The 16,195-nt window shown below is 44.2% G+C and overlaps 1 protein-coding gene across 1 annotated transcript in view; it reads left to right on the forward strand.

Annotated features, from left to right (window-relative positions):
- UNC5C (unc-5 netrin receptor C) overlaps positions 1-16,195 on the forward strand; it is a 396,902-nt gene that overhangs the window by 368,006 nt on the left and 12,701 nt on the right. The window contains exons 13-14 of the mRNA XM_032137047.2: positions 10,936-11,085; positions 13,074-13,238. Of these exons, the coding sequence (XP_031992938.1) occupies positions 10,936-11,085; positions 13,074-13,238 (315 nt within the window). The remainder of the gene's footprint in view (positions 1-10,935; positions 11,086-13,073; positions 13,239-16,195) is intronic.

The raw sequence follows: 16,195 nt of genomic DNA on the forward strand, positions 1-16,195 counted from the left end.
TCACCTGAAACTTAAAAGCTGCGTTTAGCAATTTGAAAGCACTGATACAGAATTAGCATGTTGGCAGTGACTACCAGAGCAAAAGTCAAGGCTGATGGGCAACAGTGGAATTATTTTATACCTTTCAGGAGGGCTTTTTCCTGTGCATATGCTTGAAGTACCACTGGGAACAATGCTCTAGTTGTGTTCACATAAAAGGATAAAGATGCTAAGAATTGTGAGAATAGTTTGGAATCAATTCAAATAGAGAGGTCAAGTCTATTGAAAAGGTTGAGTTTGGTATATCGGAGCTTTTCTTTTTCCCCCATCTTCAGGTGATTAATGAAAAAGGTGTTTTCCTTTCATTATTTGCAAAGACTTAAATCCTAGTAGAAATAGACCAGCAATTAACCAAGAGCAAGGTGATATTTGAAGTAAGTTTAAAAACACCCAGGGAGAAACATACGTCTATGTGGAAAGAAGTCATTTCTGTCCCAGTGTCCAAAGGGTACAATACATGAGGGTCTCTTTTTGGAATAAAGGGTTTTATACTAAACTCTGAGATTCAGAACCTAAAAAAGGAGTTATTTTCATACATTATGGGCAGTGTATGATATTTATTGAATTTCTGACAAATGTATATGTGATATAATCCAAATAATGTGTATTAACATAACCTGGCTTTTTTTTTTTGATGGACTCATTGGGCATGGAGAAGACCTTCCCTGGATAAATTTCACGTGCCCTAATCCCAACTGTAATAGAGTAACTCTGTGAAAGATTGTATTATGTGAAAAGAGAAGAGAAGAATGAAAGAAATACTGGAAGGTGAAGAGAGAGAAAGGAGGTTGGCGGAAGTCTAGTTGAGAATTGTGTGATGCTCACATTCTTGGGCCACAGTCATGGACAGTCAGACGTGGCTTGTTACAGGGAGAAGGTGGTTATATTTTTATCCTGCTACCTGTCACCTTCCTCACTGCTGTCTTCCTGGTGTTGCCTCCATGGCAAGCTGTGACCTTACCGAACTCTGAACTCCTCACGCTTGCTTCTTCTAGGTCTTCTAAGGCTGATCTTCCCTGGAATTATCCTAGTATCCATACCTATTCTTATAGTTCCCACAAACAACCTCAAAACTAGCCTTACCTGTATACTTTCAGGATCCTGGCTTCTGGAGTTAAACTAATATATTCACGTGTGCAACATGTGTATTAGAGACCAACAACAAAACGTGTGTTAAAGATTCCTAGTGCATCATTGCTGCTGTGTGTGGGGGAGGGAGCGTGGTACAGCAGGGAAGCTCGAGTCAGGCTGGCTGCTGTGACTGGCTCTGCCACTTATCAGCTTGGTGGCCCTGGTCACTGAATTTGACCTCTTAGGACAGTAATTTGGTCTGCATCAAGGACTCTTGGAAGTTCTAAGGAGATCAAAGTTATTAAATCTCCTGGCACAAAATAGACACCAGACACTGTTTGCCATGAGTAGGTGGGCATTTAGACTACAGTGGCATTTTGAGATTAATGCCTTGAGGAAGATATTAAATCTAACTGCAATCTAACTGTGGGGTGAGTTTCAGGTTTGGTAGCAGTCTGGTTGGTTAGACATTTAGTCACAGGGATCTTTTTGTTGCCTCTAAATTTACCCCATTTTTATCATCTTCTTATGAAATCTGGCCCTGGATCTATCATCTGTCTTAGAAATGACTTGCCATGTTGAACTTACTTTTTGAAAGAGAGAGAACAGAAAGAAAACAGAAGCTGTGGTATGCAGAATAACACCCCTGCTCCCACCCAAGGATGTTTACATGTTAATATTCAAAACCTGTGAGTATTTTACCTTACATGGCAAAAGAGTCTTTGCAGATACGATTGTGTGATTTGAGGAGATTATCCTGGACCATCTGGGTGAGTCCAGTCTAATTATATGGTTTTGAAGGTGGAGAACTTTTTCCAGCTATGGTCAGAAAGAGATATGACTGTGGAAAAAGGCTCAGAGAAATGTGTCATTGTTGGATTTGAAGACTGCGGAAGGGGACCGTGAGCCAAAGAATGTGAGAAACCTCTGGAAGGTGGAGAAGACCCAGTACAGATTCTCCTCTTGGGGCTCTGGAAAGGAGGGCAGCCCCACTGACACACCTTGATTTTAACTCAACGAGAACTGTGTTAGACTCCTGCCCTCCAGAACTGTAAGACAATCAGTTTGTGTTATTTTTTAGGTCACTATGTTAGTGGTGATTTCTTATGGCAGCAGTAGAAAACTAATATAGAAGTTTAAAAATAATGTGTTAACAGGAGAAAAGAAACACAAGATGACTTCAAAAGTCCTAGAAAAACCTACGAAGTCCTGTTCCTAATACATAGATGTGAGAGAGAACTGTTGCCCTAAGAGCATGCCCAGAGGGAGACAAGTGACACGCTGCTTGCCTGAGCACCACCCCTTGGCATTTGGCTTTAAAAGTGTCACAAACTGCCCTGACTGTGCAGGCTGGAAGTGGCAGCTCAGACCAAGCATCCGTGGCCACAGCAGCTGTGGGAACAGCAGGCAGAGCCCTAGAAACGAAGCAACTTGATGGGGAGATGTTTGCAGATGGGCACCAGAGTCCAGCCTTGTTATTATTAGGGAAGAAGTAAGGCAGACAAACTCAGGGGGAGAGCAGAGCACCCTGGCGTGAACACAGGAAGGGAAAGGAGCAAAGCCAGGCCAGGCGCCAGGGATGGCGACCCGAGCAGGTGGGAGAGGCCAGGCTGACAGTCAGATGTTCTCCACTGCCCGGCTCAGCAGTCTGAGGCCTGCAAGCCGGAGAGGAGGGGACAGAGCGTGGGGGGCTGAGAGCAGCGTCGCTGAAAAGCTGGCAGGGAACAGGAGAGAAGGACGGCCGCTCTTTTTGGCCTCTGCTTCGGTGGAGTACAGGCCCCCACAGCTGTGACAGAGACAGCAGTGACAGCCACCATCGCAAAGACACAGATTTCTCAGCCCCATATGACAAGGGCAGGTTTTTGACACAGGATTAAAGAATGAACAGAAGAAAGGCAGGTTCCATGAAATCTGATGGCAGATGTGATTTTTTTTAAACACCAGCCAGCAGAGTCATTGAGGGCTGGCCTTTTGAAGTTTCATATGAGTGGCATGCTGCACATTTGCTGGTCTGTTCTTTGTGTCTGTGTCCCAGAATCAAGGTGAAGGTGGGGCACCGCTGCAGTACAACTCAGCCTCCTGTGCCAGCTCCAGCATGGAGAGGAGTTCTATCTCCAGGAGCCAGAAAGCTGAACCAAACCAAAAAAATAGCCAGTGTGCGAGGCTGGCCGCTGCTTCGCTTCCTGCCTTCTGTGCTGTCCTCTCCATGCAGCGATCTCAGCGACTTTCCCTCAGTTGCTACCTCCACCTGCTCATGCTCCTGCTGCTGATGCCTGGCCACGCGGCAGCAGTAAATCCAGCCAATGCATGGTTTTGTGTTTCTCTCAAACGTGAAGACTGCCTGGAGAAATAACATCCAGAAACAATATAAAGAAAGAAGCTAGCAGAGTGAAACACAGCCTGGATTTCACTGCCTTCCAGCGAGATTTCAGTGGGTTATATGAGACTTAACTTTAATCATTTCTTTCATCCTTTCTGTAGCCTGTATGGTTTCTAAAAAGGGAAAGAAAAGAATGACAGAACTAAGTAGTTGGAGAGAAAACAAGAGAGAGGCAGAGAGAGAGAGAAAGAAGCTATGGATCATATAATCCACAAATAGCATAATTGCCCCTTGAAAAAGTGGAAGGCATAACACATGCCTTGAGGAAGAAGGTGGTGCAATTTTGGGGCACTGGAGTGAGAGAGGGGCAAGTTGTTATGCAGGGCAAGGGTGAGCAGAGGAAGAGGTGAGCAGAGAAGTAGGGTGAGCAGGGGAGGAGGTGAGCAGGGGAGGAGGGTGAACAGAGGAGGTGAGCATGGGAGGAGGATTAGCAGGGGAGGAGGGGAGGAAGGGAGCAGGGGAGGAAGGTGAGCAAAGGAGGAGGTCAGCAGGGGAAGAGGGTGAGCAGAGGAAGTGAGCAGAGGAGGAAGGTGAACAGAAGAGGTGAGCAGGAGAGGAGGATTAGCAGGGGAGGAGGGGAGGAGGTGAGCAGGGGAGGAAGGTGAGCAGAAGAGGTGAGCAGGAGAGGAGGATTAGCAGGGGAGGAGGGGAGGAGGTGAGCGGGGAGGAAGGTGAGCAGAAGAGGTGAGCAGGGGAGGAGGGGGAGCAGGAGAGGAGGGGGAGTGGGGGGGAGAAGGTGAGCAGGGGAGGAGGGGGAGCAGGAGAGGAGGTGGGCGGGGGGAAGGGTGAACAGAGGAGGTGAGAAAGGGAGGAGGGTGAGCGGGGAGGAGGTGAGCACGGGAGGAGGGTGAGCAGAGGAGAAAGGTGAGCAGAAGAGGTGAGCAGGGGAGAAGGTGAGCAGGGAGGAAGGTGGGCAGAAGAGGTGAGCAGGGGAGGAGGGTAAGCAGAGGAGGATGTGAGAAAGGGAGGAGGTGAGCAGGGGAGGAGGTGATTGGGGAGGAGAGTGAACAGAGGAGGTGGTGAACACAGGAGCAGGTGAGCATGGGAGCAGGAGAGGAGTGCGAGCAGGGGAGGAGGGAGAGCAGGGGAGAAAGGTGAATAGAGAAGGAGGGTGAGCACAAAGTGGGGTTGGTGGGGAGGGTGAGCAGAGGGTGTAGGCAACAAAGCCAGGGGCCGGAGCACTAGCCCACCAGACCTGTGGGACCCTAGCACCTCACAATTTTTGGCACAAAATCACCACTTTGCAGGGCTCTGTAACCCAGCTTCAGCCTGGACCCTGGGGGCAGACTTGTCATACTCTTATAGATGTACTTCAAAGCATCCAAGTATATGCCACTCTATTGCCTGGGGGCTCCCAGTGAGCAATAGCTGTGAGCCTGATACTTAATGGAAATTTGCCCAGGCATGGAAGGAACAGGCGGAGAGAGAACAAGAGAAGCAGATGAGGCAGATGAAATCTAACCCGGACATAATGCAGAGTGGGAAACTCGGGGGCTGGACAGACCAGAGTGGAGGAGTGGCTTGGCTCGCAGATGTATCCTCCCTCCTGCCTCTCTGTCAGGCCTTAACGAGGGGAGATCCTCTCATCTAAGAGCCTGGGAGTATTCTGGGTACAGGCCAGAGGTGCCTCCTTTGTGCACACAAGCCTTTAAAACAGCCTGGATTTATTGTGGCTCTTAAGTGGCCCAGGCTAATGGCTTGGCATGGATAATGTCTTGGTTTAATTGGTTATTGTGAAAGCTGCTTGTTTCTACTGTGGAATCTCTTGTCCCTGCCTTTGGAGCAATCCCTCACAGGCTCCCTGAATCAATACAGCCCTCACTCTGGGCCGGCCAGTCTGCTTTGGAGGCAGCACCCGCAGTGGGGAAAGAGGCCCTCCCACAGGATTGCTGAGATCCCTGGCGGACGCTGGGCTGTGAGGCAGATGGCCTGCTTCTGGTGACTGATGGTTCGTGTGTGTAGATGTGCATGGGCTACAGACACATTTATTGATGACCTACTCTTGAGGGTGTCTTTGCAAGGAAAAGTTAGAGGGGTGCAGATAGAACTGTACAAGCGGGGCTGGGCACAGTGGCTCATGCCTGTAATCCCAGCACTTTGGGAAGCTGAAGTGGGAAGTTTGCTTGAGTGCAGGAGTTCAAGGAGTAACAAGGCAAGACTTTGTCCCTACAAAAAAAAATTTTTTCATTATACTTTAAGTTCTAGGGTACATGTGCACAACGTGCAGGTTTGTTACATATGTATTCATGTGCCATGTTGGTGTGCTGCACCCATTAACTCTTCATTTACATTATCCCTCCCCCTCCCCCCACCCCACGGCAGGCCCCGGTGTGTGATGTTCCCCTTCCTGTGTCGAAGTGTTCTCATTGTTCAATTCCCACCTATGAGTGAGAACATGCGGTGTTTGGTTTTTTGTTCTTGCAACAGTTTGCTGAGAATGATGGTTTCTAGCTTCATCCATGTCCCTACAGAGGACATGAATTCATCATTTTTTATGGCTGCATAGTATTCCATGGTGTATATGTGCCACATTTTCTTAATCTAGTCTATCATTGATGGACATTTGGGTTGGTTCCAATTCTTTACTATTGTGAATAGTGCCACAATGAACATGCATGTGCATATGTCTTTATAGCAGCATGATTTACAATCCTTTGGGTATATACCCAGTAATGGGATGGCTGGGTCAAATGGTATTTCTAGTTCTAGATCCTTGAGGAATCGCCACACTGTCTTCCACAATGGCTGAACTAGTTTACAGTCCCACCAACAGTGTAAAAGTGTTCCTATTTCTCCACATCCTCTCCAGAACCTGTTGTTTCCTGACTTTTTAATGATCGCCATTCTAACTGGTGTGAGATGGTATCTCACTGTGGTTTTGATTTGTATTTCTCTGATGGCCAGTGATAATGAGCATTTTTTCATGTGTCTGTTGGCTGCATAAATGTCTTCTTTTGAGAAGTGTCTGTTCATATCCTTTGCCCACTTTTTGATGGGGTTGTTTTTTTCTTGTAAATTTGTTTGAGTTCTTTGTAGGTTCTGGATATTAGCCCTTTGTCAGATGAGTAGATTGCAAACAGTGTAGGTTGCCTGTTCACTCTGATGGTAGTTTCTTTTGCTGTGCAGAAGCTCTTTAGTTTAATTAGATCCCATTTGTCAATTTTGGCTTTTGTTGCCATTGCTTTAAAAGTAGCCAGGTGCAATGGCATGAGCCTGTAGTCCCAGCTACTTGGGAGGCTGAGGTGGGTGGACTGTTTAAGCACAGAGGTCGAGGTTGCAGTGAGCTATGATCATGCCACTGCACTCCAGCCTGGGCTACAGAGCAAGAAAGAAGGTCTCTAAAAATATTTTGAAAAAAAGAACTGTAAAAGGAAGTCAGAAACTCTCTCCCTTCTCACAGAAGCAAAGCAAGCTCATCAAAGCAACAGGTGGATTCACCTAGAGCCAGACTAGCCCACTGAGGTGGGGGAACTCCCAGTAGAAAGGACAACTTCTGCAAAGGAAGCTGACATTCAGGTTTCTGAGAACAAAGAGGCCAGATAATCCACATCCTTACTGTAGCGTTTCTTTCCAGGGTCACGATATTTCTCTTAAGTCTTCCCAAATCTTTTGACCTTAAATATATTTTTTTCATATTCTTTTTTAAGGTGTGTGAAATATCCTAACCTTTGTGATTCAAAAGCAGCCTGTCTGGAAGTGGTTTTAGAGCTGAGCACACTGTGTTGTGGTTACATGTTTACAGGTCACCCCCCAACCCCCATGGACCATTAGCCCATTAGCAGTTTAAAGCAGTGACAGGGACTTACTTGTCTGTGTGCTCCAGACCTGACAGGTTCCTGGCAGCCTAACGTGTCTCACTGATGTTAAATGAATGTTCCCAGGAAGAGGAGGCAGAGGAAAACATTGAACTGTAAAGCCATGACTTACTGATTTGTATATTTATTTTTCTGTCCTCTTACATATCTGTAACATATAAATAACCAAAATGAGATCATGTGCAAAGAATTCAGAAAATCAAGCAGTGTGAAGTACAAGTTGCAGCATATTTTTAAGTGGAATCTGCTGGAGTAAATCTCAAATTATAACACTTAAAATGGTAACACAAGACAAAGCCTGATTAGCCTTTCGGGCAGGCTTGCTGCTTCTATCATCTGACACAAAGCTCTATTTGAGATTCGCCATATGTGACGAGTCAGCTCCTGTTCCTGTGTGGTTTTAGATTATACTCGTTTCCCAGGAGTTGTTGGATGATTGACTGAGATCTCTTTAACTCACACCATGGTTTTTGTCCTCTCCTTTTTTTCTGTTATGCTTTCCTGTGTCATGAACATCTTTAGTGCAACGATAACAGTTGCCACTTTGCGGGAGAGTGTTAAGCTTAAGTGTGGTAAGGTCACTGAATCCTTCACTGCTGGGCTGAATTCTTCCCCAGGTACTAGTGAAAGGACAAGCTATCTGAGCCAGCAGTCTCCAAAATGGAGTTTACACACCCCAGGCCCAATGAACCACTGGGACCAAAAAAAATACAGTAGTAGTACTTAGCTTTATGCTAAGATAGATTAACACAGGATCTTATGTATTTTTAAATTTTATGTATATTTTATAATGCAATATATTAACATACTGATAATAGAGATATGTAATTTATAAACATGCATGCTCAATGTTTTGACTGGTAGACTATTCTGGCAAACATGTTTATAGCCTCTGCTCTAAGCATGAGTGTGTCCTGATGGGCAGTTTGTCTTTCCCCAGGGTTTATGTCCAATTGGAAGGGAGAAAAAAGTGAGGTTCCTTCCAGCTCTGTGCCGCAGCTTTGTGTCAGTCCTGGGTGATGGAGAAATGGCGAGCTTAAGACTATAGAAGGATTGTGTTCTGTGATCCCACTGTCTTTAAAATGGCACTTGGTACTTTCTGTCCAAAAAAGGGCTCCTCCAAGCCGGCCTAGACTTTTTCCCCGCTAGGGAGAATTCTTTACCATGACTTTTGAAATCATTGCTGAAGAAACAAAAAACTGAGCCTGATTCTTGGGCTGACTCCCATGAAGACTTTGCACTCAAAATGCCTTGTTAGATTTCCTGACTTCAAGGTCATGGCCAATAGGCAGTTTGGGTTTTTTTTCAATGTTCTGCCTGCCAAGAAAACTGATAATGCTCTTCATATCCTCTGGCAGTCTATGTTGATTGTAGGAATGGGGTGTGGATTATACATTGTTGGGTACAATTACCTCCCGGAATACAATGCATCTTCTTTTAGACATCCCAGGGAGATAATTTCGACATAATGAAGATCTATAGTAATCAGATAATTACTATTGATTGCTCTTTAGACATCTTGATGAGGTAATTAGGGCATATGGAAAGAAGCTGGAACTGATTGATTGGCATGACTGTAATCTTAAAGATTTCTAATTATGTTTCTTTTCTTCTAATGGCTTATAAACAAACATCATTTTAGCTTTAGAATTTGTCAGGTGCCAAGTTCACTGGGAACATCAGCTTTCTGTATTATGCTAACTAGACACCAAACATGATCAACATAAGCTCATTATGCCTTCCTGCTGAAGCAGAAGAAACTGCGATTAACCCTCACTTTTCTTCTTCTTCTCCACTTCCACATGGCTGGATTCTTGTGGTGGCGTGGGGTGTCATGGAGTGGGGTGTGCCACGTTCTGTGAGGAGCGTGTGTGACTCAGGGCTGGATGGGGTCTGTATGGCCTACGGGAGACCCTCGGAGCCTGCTGAGCTCAGGCACAGCAGACTAGGTGGACAATGACAAAACATGTGTCAAGGTGTCAAGGTGTCTGGCTGACTGTGGCTAGGGGCTGGCTGACTGCTCGGGCTCCTGTCACAAGCCATAGCTACTCATCAGCCAGCAACATTAAGTAGCAGGTCAGTCCTCTCAGGCAGCTGGACCACTCACTTGTCTACGTCAGTGTGCTATTGCCTCATCTCTTCCATTAGATACTAATTAGAGGACGCCCTGTCTGAAACCACATTCCACATTATCCTAATTTTTTTTACACCTTATAGGACCTTTGAGCAGCGTGCATGGTTCAGAATAGTTGCCTCACCCAAAGATGACAGATACTAAGAACCACTAACGCAGCATCTTGAAATGAGCTGTTTGCATGTAATCAATGATGGTGGTAGCCACCACACTTACTGCTCTACAAGTGCATGGGTTAGAATTCATTCTTCAACAAATGCAAGGTGGATGCATTTTTCTGAATATGAGGCAATCTGGTTCCCATACCTGAAATCCTCCACTGTGACCCACCTGTGCTTGGTACCCTGGTGGGTACCCAATCCGTGCGTGTTACAGTCTGAAAGAGCACCTGTGTTCTTGAATTCCCTGCTTTCTATTGAAATATCACCAAAGAAAAAATTATATTTTGCTCTGATTTTTTTCTAAAATCCATATATTCCTGGACCCTTATTTTAAAACGGGTCACAAATTTCCTGTGTATTTGTACCATTAAAACTTTTAAGGCATGAGAGGAGTAACGTGCATAGGGATGGTTCAGACAGCAGAGGAGACCCAAGACAGTTTGTTCATTGATGACTAATGGTTTGCTGCTGTTTGGATAATTACAGCTGCAGTTGGAAATGCTTCATTGACTCCCATTAACTAGCCTGAGAAATGGAAGTATATCTAGAATCTGTCGTTATGTTGTATCTGTATAGCACAAGAAAATTATGTAGCAAATTTTTTCATCAGCCACGATTATCAAGAAATAAAAAGTATTCTTTTGAAAATGTAATTGGAGTAACTGTTCAGTTCAATATTTGGTGTTTTAAAACCTTCCTAATCTGTATCAGAATATTTTCCTTTAATAGAATATATAATCAGCATATTCTAATTTTTTTAATAATCGGGAATTATGCAATAAATCATTTTAAGCAAAATTTTTATGTTATTTCTGTACTTGAAGAAACTATAGGAGATTGAACTAAATGTCTAAAACAGGTTCTAATTTTTTATTTGTTGGTTGGTTTTATCAAGTCCAAGGAATGAGTATCTCTTCTAGTTATTTGTCCCTTTTTGTAAAAGTTAATTGAAAATCTACTTTCTTATCAGTTTGTCTACATTTCTACCTATTTTTTCTTTCGTTTATGGCTCTCTGGTTTTGAGTTCTGATGTTATTCCCCCATATTTGATTAAATACTCCACTCATCAGTGGGTAAAGGGCAAACTGTACTGAAATTGTTCCGCAACAGTGTGATGTAGACTGCCAAAACATAGTTTGTTATTAGGGTCTGGGCCCACACAAAATGGGAGGGGTTTTAGTTAGAGGGTCTCGAGGCTGCAAAAGTGGGTGTTCATGGTGTTGCACAAGTTCCGTCTGCCATTCAGGAGGCAGTAAAGAAACTTATTCAATGAGAGAGCTGACAGAAGTGATGCAATTCAATAACGTGCTTTGGATTTGGGGCATGTCATTATAGGAAATTTTACATCTTGAGAGACAGATGGGAGGACAGCTCCTAGAAGAACCTAAGGCTCTTCATTTTAAAGGCAGCACCCACAACCTGCGCTTGTCAATTCACGATATCGCCCATTCCCTCTGGAAGAGCAAATTGCTGGCTAAATATCAGGTAAGGTTCCCAAGCCAAACAAAAGGTCTGGAAACATCTCTAAGAAAGAGATCTAAAATTATATAGACAGAGGAAATCCCCTTCCTTGAAATTAATCATATGTCATTACTTGTTTCTCCAAAATAGTTTGGGGTTATTTAGGATTTTTGAGAAATATAGACATATTTGAAGGAATGCTATTTAAAAATTCCTCCTTTAAATAAATGTACTATCATTATTTTATTTTTAATAAATGGAAGGCTTCCAAATCCATCATTTCAATTAATTTTCATAGTAAATGTTCACATCAATGGGTAAAAACAGCTTCAAATGCATTCACAGAAACAAACAGAAGGACATTTCTATTCCATGGGACACAAATTAGGCTTCAGCTTGCCTAGGCCAGTACCCTTACATTGAAAAATTAGAGGGAGCCCTACTTTGGAGAACTGAAATAGCATGTAAAAGTAAAACCCAATCAGGATATTATTAAACAACAGACAAGAAAATACTGGTCCCGAGTGTCATTTGTATATACCTGGGGGAAAAGCACAAGACCCTCAAGGAATTTTCCCCTCCTTCATCCGTCAGCCTGAGCTCTTGAGAAAACCACTTTGATGGGATTGCAAGCCTCATATGCCATCCTAGGAGTGGCAGACATATTTAGAGAGCTGCAAATCCATGTTGACATTTATGCACATTCAACCCAAACCCCAGCATTACCGCTGAACTGGTAGCTATTTCCTGATGTAAGTCAATGAACATACTGGAAGACTGAAGGGAAGACATGCTGGCTCCATTCTCACTCTCATTGGTCAAGTTCCTACACATAAATTATGGGAAACAAGCCTACTGGTTTGTTAACAATCATGAGCTTTGACGGAGGTTGCATGCCAGACTCTCTATGCACAGCTCAGTCCTTGAGGGAAACAGAAGGCTTCTGACTTACTCAGTATACCTCTTTCTTTGCTTTCTTCTTTTCTCTGTGTTGCAGTTGTCATAAAATACTATAAATCTCCCTGTTTTAGAAGTAATTTCCTTTATACAATTATAAGAAAATACTATTTTAATGATAATGATAATATGATATTAGTTAAAGCTAAGCCTGGCTGAATGCTTACCATCTGCTGGACACTCTCTTCATACATTGGTTTATCTCATTTAACCCCAGCAGACCTATGAATGAGAAACTCTTTGTTTACTCTTTTTGCAGATAGGAAAACTGAGCAATGGAAAGATTAAGTAACTTGCCCCCGGTTATCAAGTAAGCGAAATAAGGGGTTCTTATTTGTACTGGATTTGGCTCCAAAGCCACTGCTTTTTACTGCCATGCCGTCCCATTTTTTATGTGGCAACCTTTTCTTTCCTTTATTGAAAACAGATTCTAGGATAGGCTCTGTAAGGTGGTCTAGACTTTTAGAAAATTAAAACCTGTTCGATGCTTGGTGCCAAGAACTTTTCTGTGGCAGCTAATTGAGTCTGAAGTTTCCAGCTGTAGTGGGTTTTGGCCTCCCCTGTCCTGGGCAGAGGAGGACGTAGGCATGAAAGGGAGCCGCATCAGTGCAGTATCCTTTAGACTTCCTTTGCTTTTCTCCAGAATGTCACGACAGGGATTCTGTTAATGAGCAATGGCTGGTGTGTGCAAGTTTTATTTTGGGAATTGTATAAACTCTTTTTTTTTTTTTTTTTTTATCATTTACAATGGCTCCTGTTGTAAATTAGAGACATGTGGCAGACTGGCTAGGTACATGGATTCTGGAGGCTGACTCCTTAGGTTCAAATCTCAACCCTGCTACTTACTTGCTGTGTGATTTGGGGTAAGTTATTGAACCTCTCTGGGCCTCAAGTTCTTCATGTGATAAGGGGCCAGGATGTACTTAAACATAGGGCTGTTGTGAGGATTAAATGAGGCCACAGGTGTGATACTGAGAGTTCCTAGCAGCAGACCATCTGAGAGTTATTTTTGGTATTAGTCCTTCAATTGTGGTTAACCCTTTTATATCCTTTAGGAAATTCCATTTTACCATGTTTGGAGTGGGTCTCAAAGAAACCTGCACTGCACCTTCACTCTGGAAAGATTTAGCCTGAACACAGGGGAGCTGGTTTGCAAACTCTGTGTGCGGCAGGTGGAAGGAGAAGGGCAGATCTTCCAGCTCAACTGCACCGTGTCAGAGGTAAGCGGCTCCTGTCTGTCTGAAATCAGGGCAGAGGGCGACCTCAGGAAGAGAGAGAGTGTGGGCTAAAAGGGTATCTCAACATAGCCCATATGGGAAGTCCTCAAAAGCTTTCTATAGATCCTATTTGTTAATAGCATAGTATTTGTAATGAACAAGGGAAGCTAGCTGCAGAAAAAAATATATATATATTAAGGGATCCTTTTTGAAAAAGAAGTCTTAATTTTTATGACATGAATTTTTTAAGAATTATGTTCTAACTTTTAAAAACAGATCTGAATTTCAAGTAAAGGTTTAATTTAAGGAGCGTGCACATGGATTAACTTCTCCCCATGCATCCCTTAGCGTGCCATGTTCCCCCATCCTCCATCTGTCTCTCCTCCCTTTCTGCTTCTTTCTCAGCAACTTTCCTCCCTTTCCCCTAATCACCTGCTGCTGGGTGGAGTGGAAGAGAGGAGAGGGGCTTCTCTGCTCCCTTTTTCTTCTTCTCCATTCAAAGGAAGAAAGGAGAAATCTCTCTCTTGATCTCCTTTCTATCATTCTCTAAATATAAAAAGAGTTACACTTTCCTCCGGGGTGGGGGAAATATGCCACAAATAGAAGTAGAATCTCCATATTTCCCCCCGTGGCCATCAGCTTTGCCTTCCTTTGCTGTGATCTTCTTCACACACTTCAGTTGGCCATTTCCCTGTGTCCATATTACAGAAATAATAGTGATCACTGCTATCTAAAACTTCTCCTTAAGGAAAGAGGAAGTGCCCACGACCTTCCTTATCTGTTACCTTGGATCCAAAGCCTTGAAAATTGATAACCTTCACACCAGAGGAACAAAGGGAAGAGAAGAAGGCAAATAGGCAGAAGGCAGCCTCTTTGGGGCCTCATGGAGCTAAGCCCTGTGCTGCGTGCTAAGCCACAAAGCACAAGATTGTCATATGTGAAAATGACAGTGGGCCAGTAAATGATTTAAAATACTACCTCTCCCTCGTTGTGTCATGCACAGTGACGAATGAAATATCAGCATGTTCAGCCTGTCTTGCTTCACATGTCATATTTAAAGACCATCTTCCTTAGCAAACTGAGTGGGGAGAAAAGCACGTCAGCTTCCGCGACACTCCATCCATCCTTCTTTCCCACAGCCTGCCGAGGTGCGGTCATCATTTCCTCCTGTAGTTTCATGAGACTTTTGACTCATAAACAACTTTAGTCACAGCCCCCCAGTGACATTCATAAGCAATGATCTCGGTGTCAGGGTGCCATGGCAACCGCCAGGCCTTCGGATGCGCAGCCCTATCTCCCAGGCACACTGCAGCACCCCTGCTGGCTCGGGAGGGTGTTTTCACTTTCCAGGCCCAGCAGGTCTGCAAAGTTCAATAACCACCCAGCTCCAGTGACAACAAAGGCTGCTGAATTTTGGAGGGGGGTGAGGGGGTCTGGTCCTTTGATGCTTGCTTTCTGTTCCGCATGAACATTGGCTGCGTGTTAAAAAGGTGGATCAGATGCAGCCACAAATGAAAGAGAGCTGCTCTGTGCTCTCCCGCGCCAGGGCTGCCACCTCCCTTCAGAAAAAGGACAGTTTTGCATAGTGTGATCACAATTTAAGGGCTTTTGCTTTCTTGTGGCAACATAGAGGAAAGATTACTTCTTTTGCAACGTGGTGTCAGTCTGCTCAAAGAGACCAGCCTTCAGTCATGTCGGAGGCATTTGCCCTTGTGTGACAGACAAGCATATTTAACTGAGGGCGGGGAAGAAGTGAGCAGAGTCAAGATGACTTTGGGGGATTAAGGGGCACTCTGCGGCTTTTCCTTCTGGGTCACTGATTCCCACTGTTGTGGTTAGCATTTGAATGCGGGTGCGGGGTGCGCAGAGGAGGTAGTGTGGATGGGGGTACTGACATTGGAGAGGAAGCCTCTGCGCTGAAGAACAATGGACTCTAGAGAGTTCTGGGACCCAGATCCTCATCAAAACCTCCAAGAAAGGGTACAAGATGATTGACAAACCATAAACAAGTAGAGAAAAGGCTCCATTTGTGGTTTTTTTCTTCTGAACAGGGCTCCTTCCTAGGGTCACAGGGCAAGATGGCAGTGAGGCTGGGGGTTCCCGTTCCAAGGTCCTATCTCCCAGGAATGAGCTGGCTTGCCAGAAATGTGCTGCCCCTCCCTCTAGCCACCCACCACCCAACGCACTCGCCAGCCGTCAATTTTATACAGCTACACAGCCCTTGGCCTGTCCTGTCAGACAGAGGACCTGTTGCCCACCCCAGAGACCAGGCTGTGGGTGACATCTACTCTGATTATTTCAAGGGCCACCCAGTTGTCTCTGGGTGATATTTCAAGGGCCAGCCAGTTGTCTCTGGGTGATTTAGCCAGGGATTCCTTAACTAACTAGAGACAAAGGCTTTAATTTCACAGAGATGAAGTTTAAGAAGGAAAATGTCTGGAAGAAGACTAACTGTATTGGCACAAATGAATGTCAAAATGTAAAAGATGATTGATAAAAGATTTTGTTTGTTTGTTTCATAGACAAGTGCAGAGAGAGTAACCAGGAAGCTACTCATTATCTCCAAAAGAAAACATGGTGCAGAGGATAGATAAAAATTTATAGTTTTTTCACATCTTCTGTTTGTTACAGGCAGACATCCATCAATCATGGGAAATTCCCAAGTAGGCAGTTCCATGGCGATAGGGCCAATTACTTAATCCTTTCTTGCCTCAGTTTCCCCATTGTAAATTGGTATAGAATATTATCTTGGGCCAGTGTGGGAATTAAATGGGAGAATGTTTGTTTGTTTGTTAGTTAAGTGTTCTAAACAGAAGTTGGCCCAGAGCACATGCTTAATCTATGTTCACCATTTTTACTGGTGCCATTGATGCCATAAGGGTAACGGCTTTTGAGTCAACTTTGCTACTTCAATCTGTGGGGTCTGTCATCAGTTGAGGTTTCAGATTTTCTATCATCAA

The sequence above is a fragment of the Hylobates moloch genome, unplaced genomic scaffold, assembly GCF_009828535.3.
Source record: "Hylobates moloch isolate HMO894 unplaced genomic scaffold, HMol_V3 SCAFFOLD_2, whole genome shotgun sequence".
NCBI classification, from domain to species: domain Eukaryota; kingdom Metazoa; phylum Chordata; class Mammalia; order Primates; family Hylobatidae; genus Hylobates; species Hylobates moloch.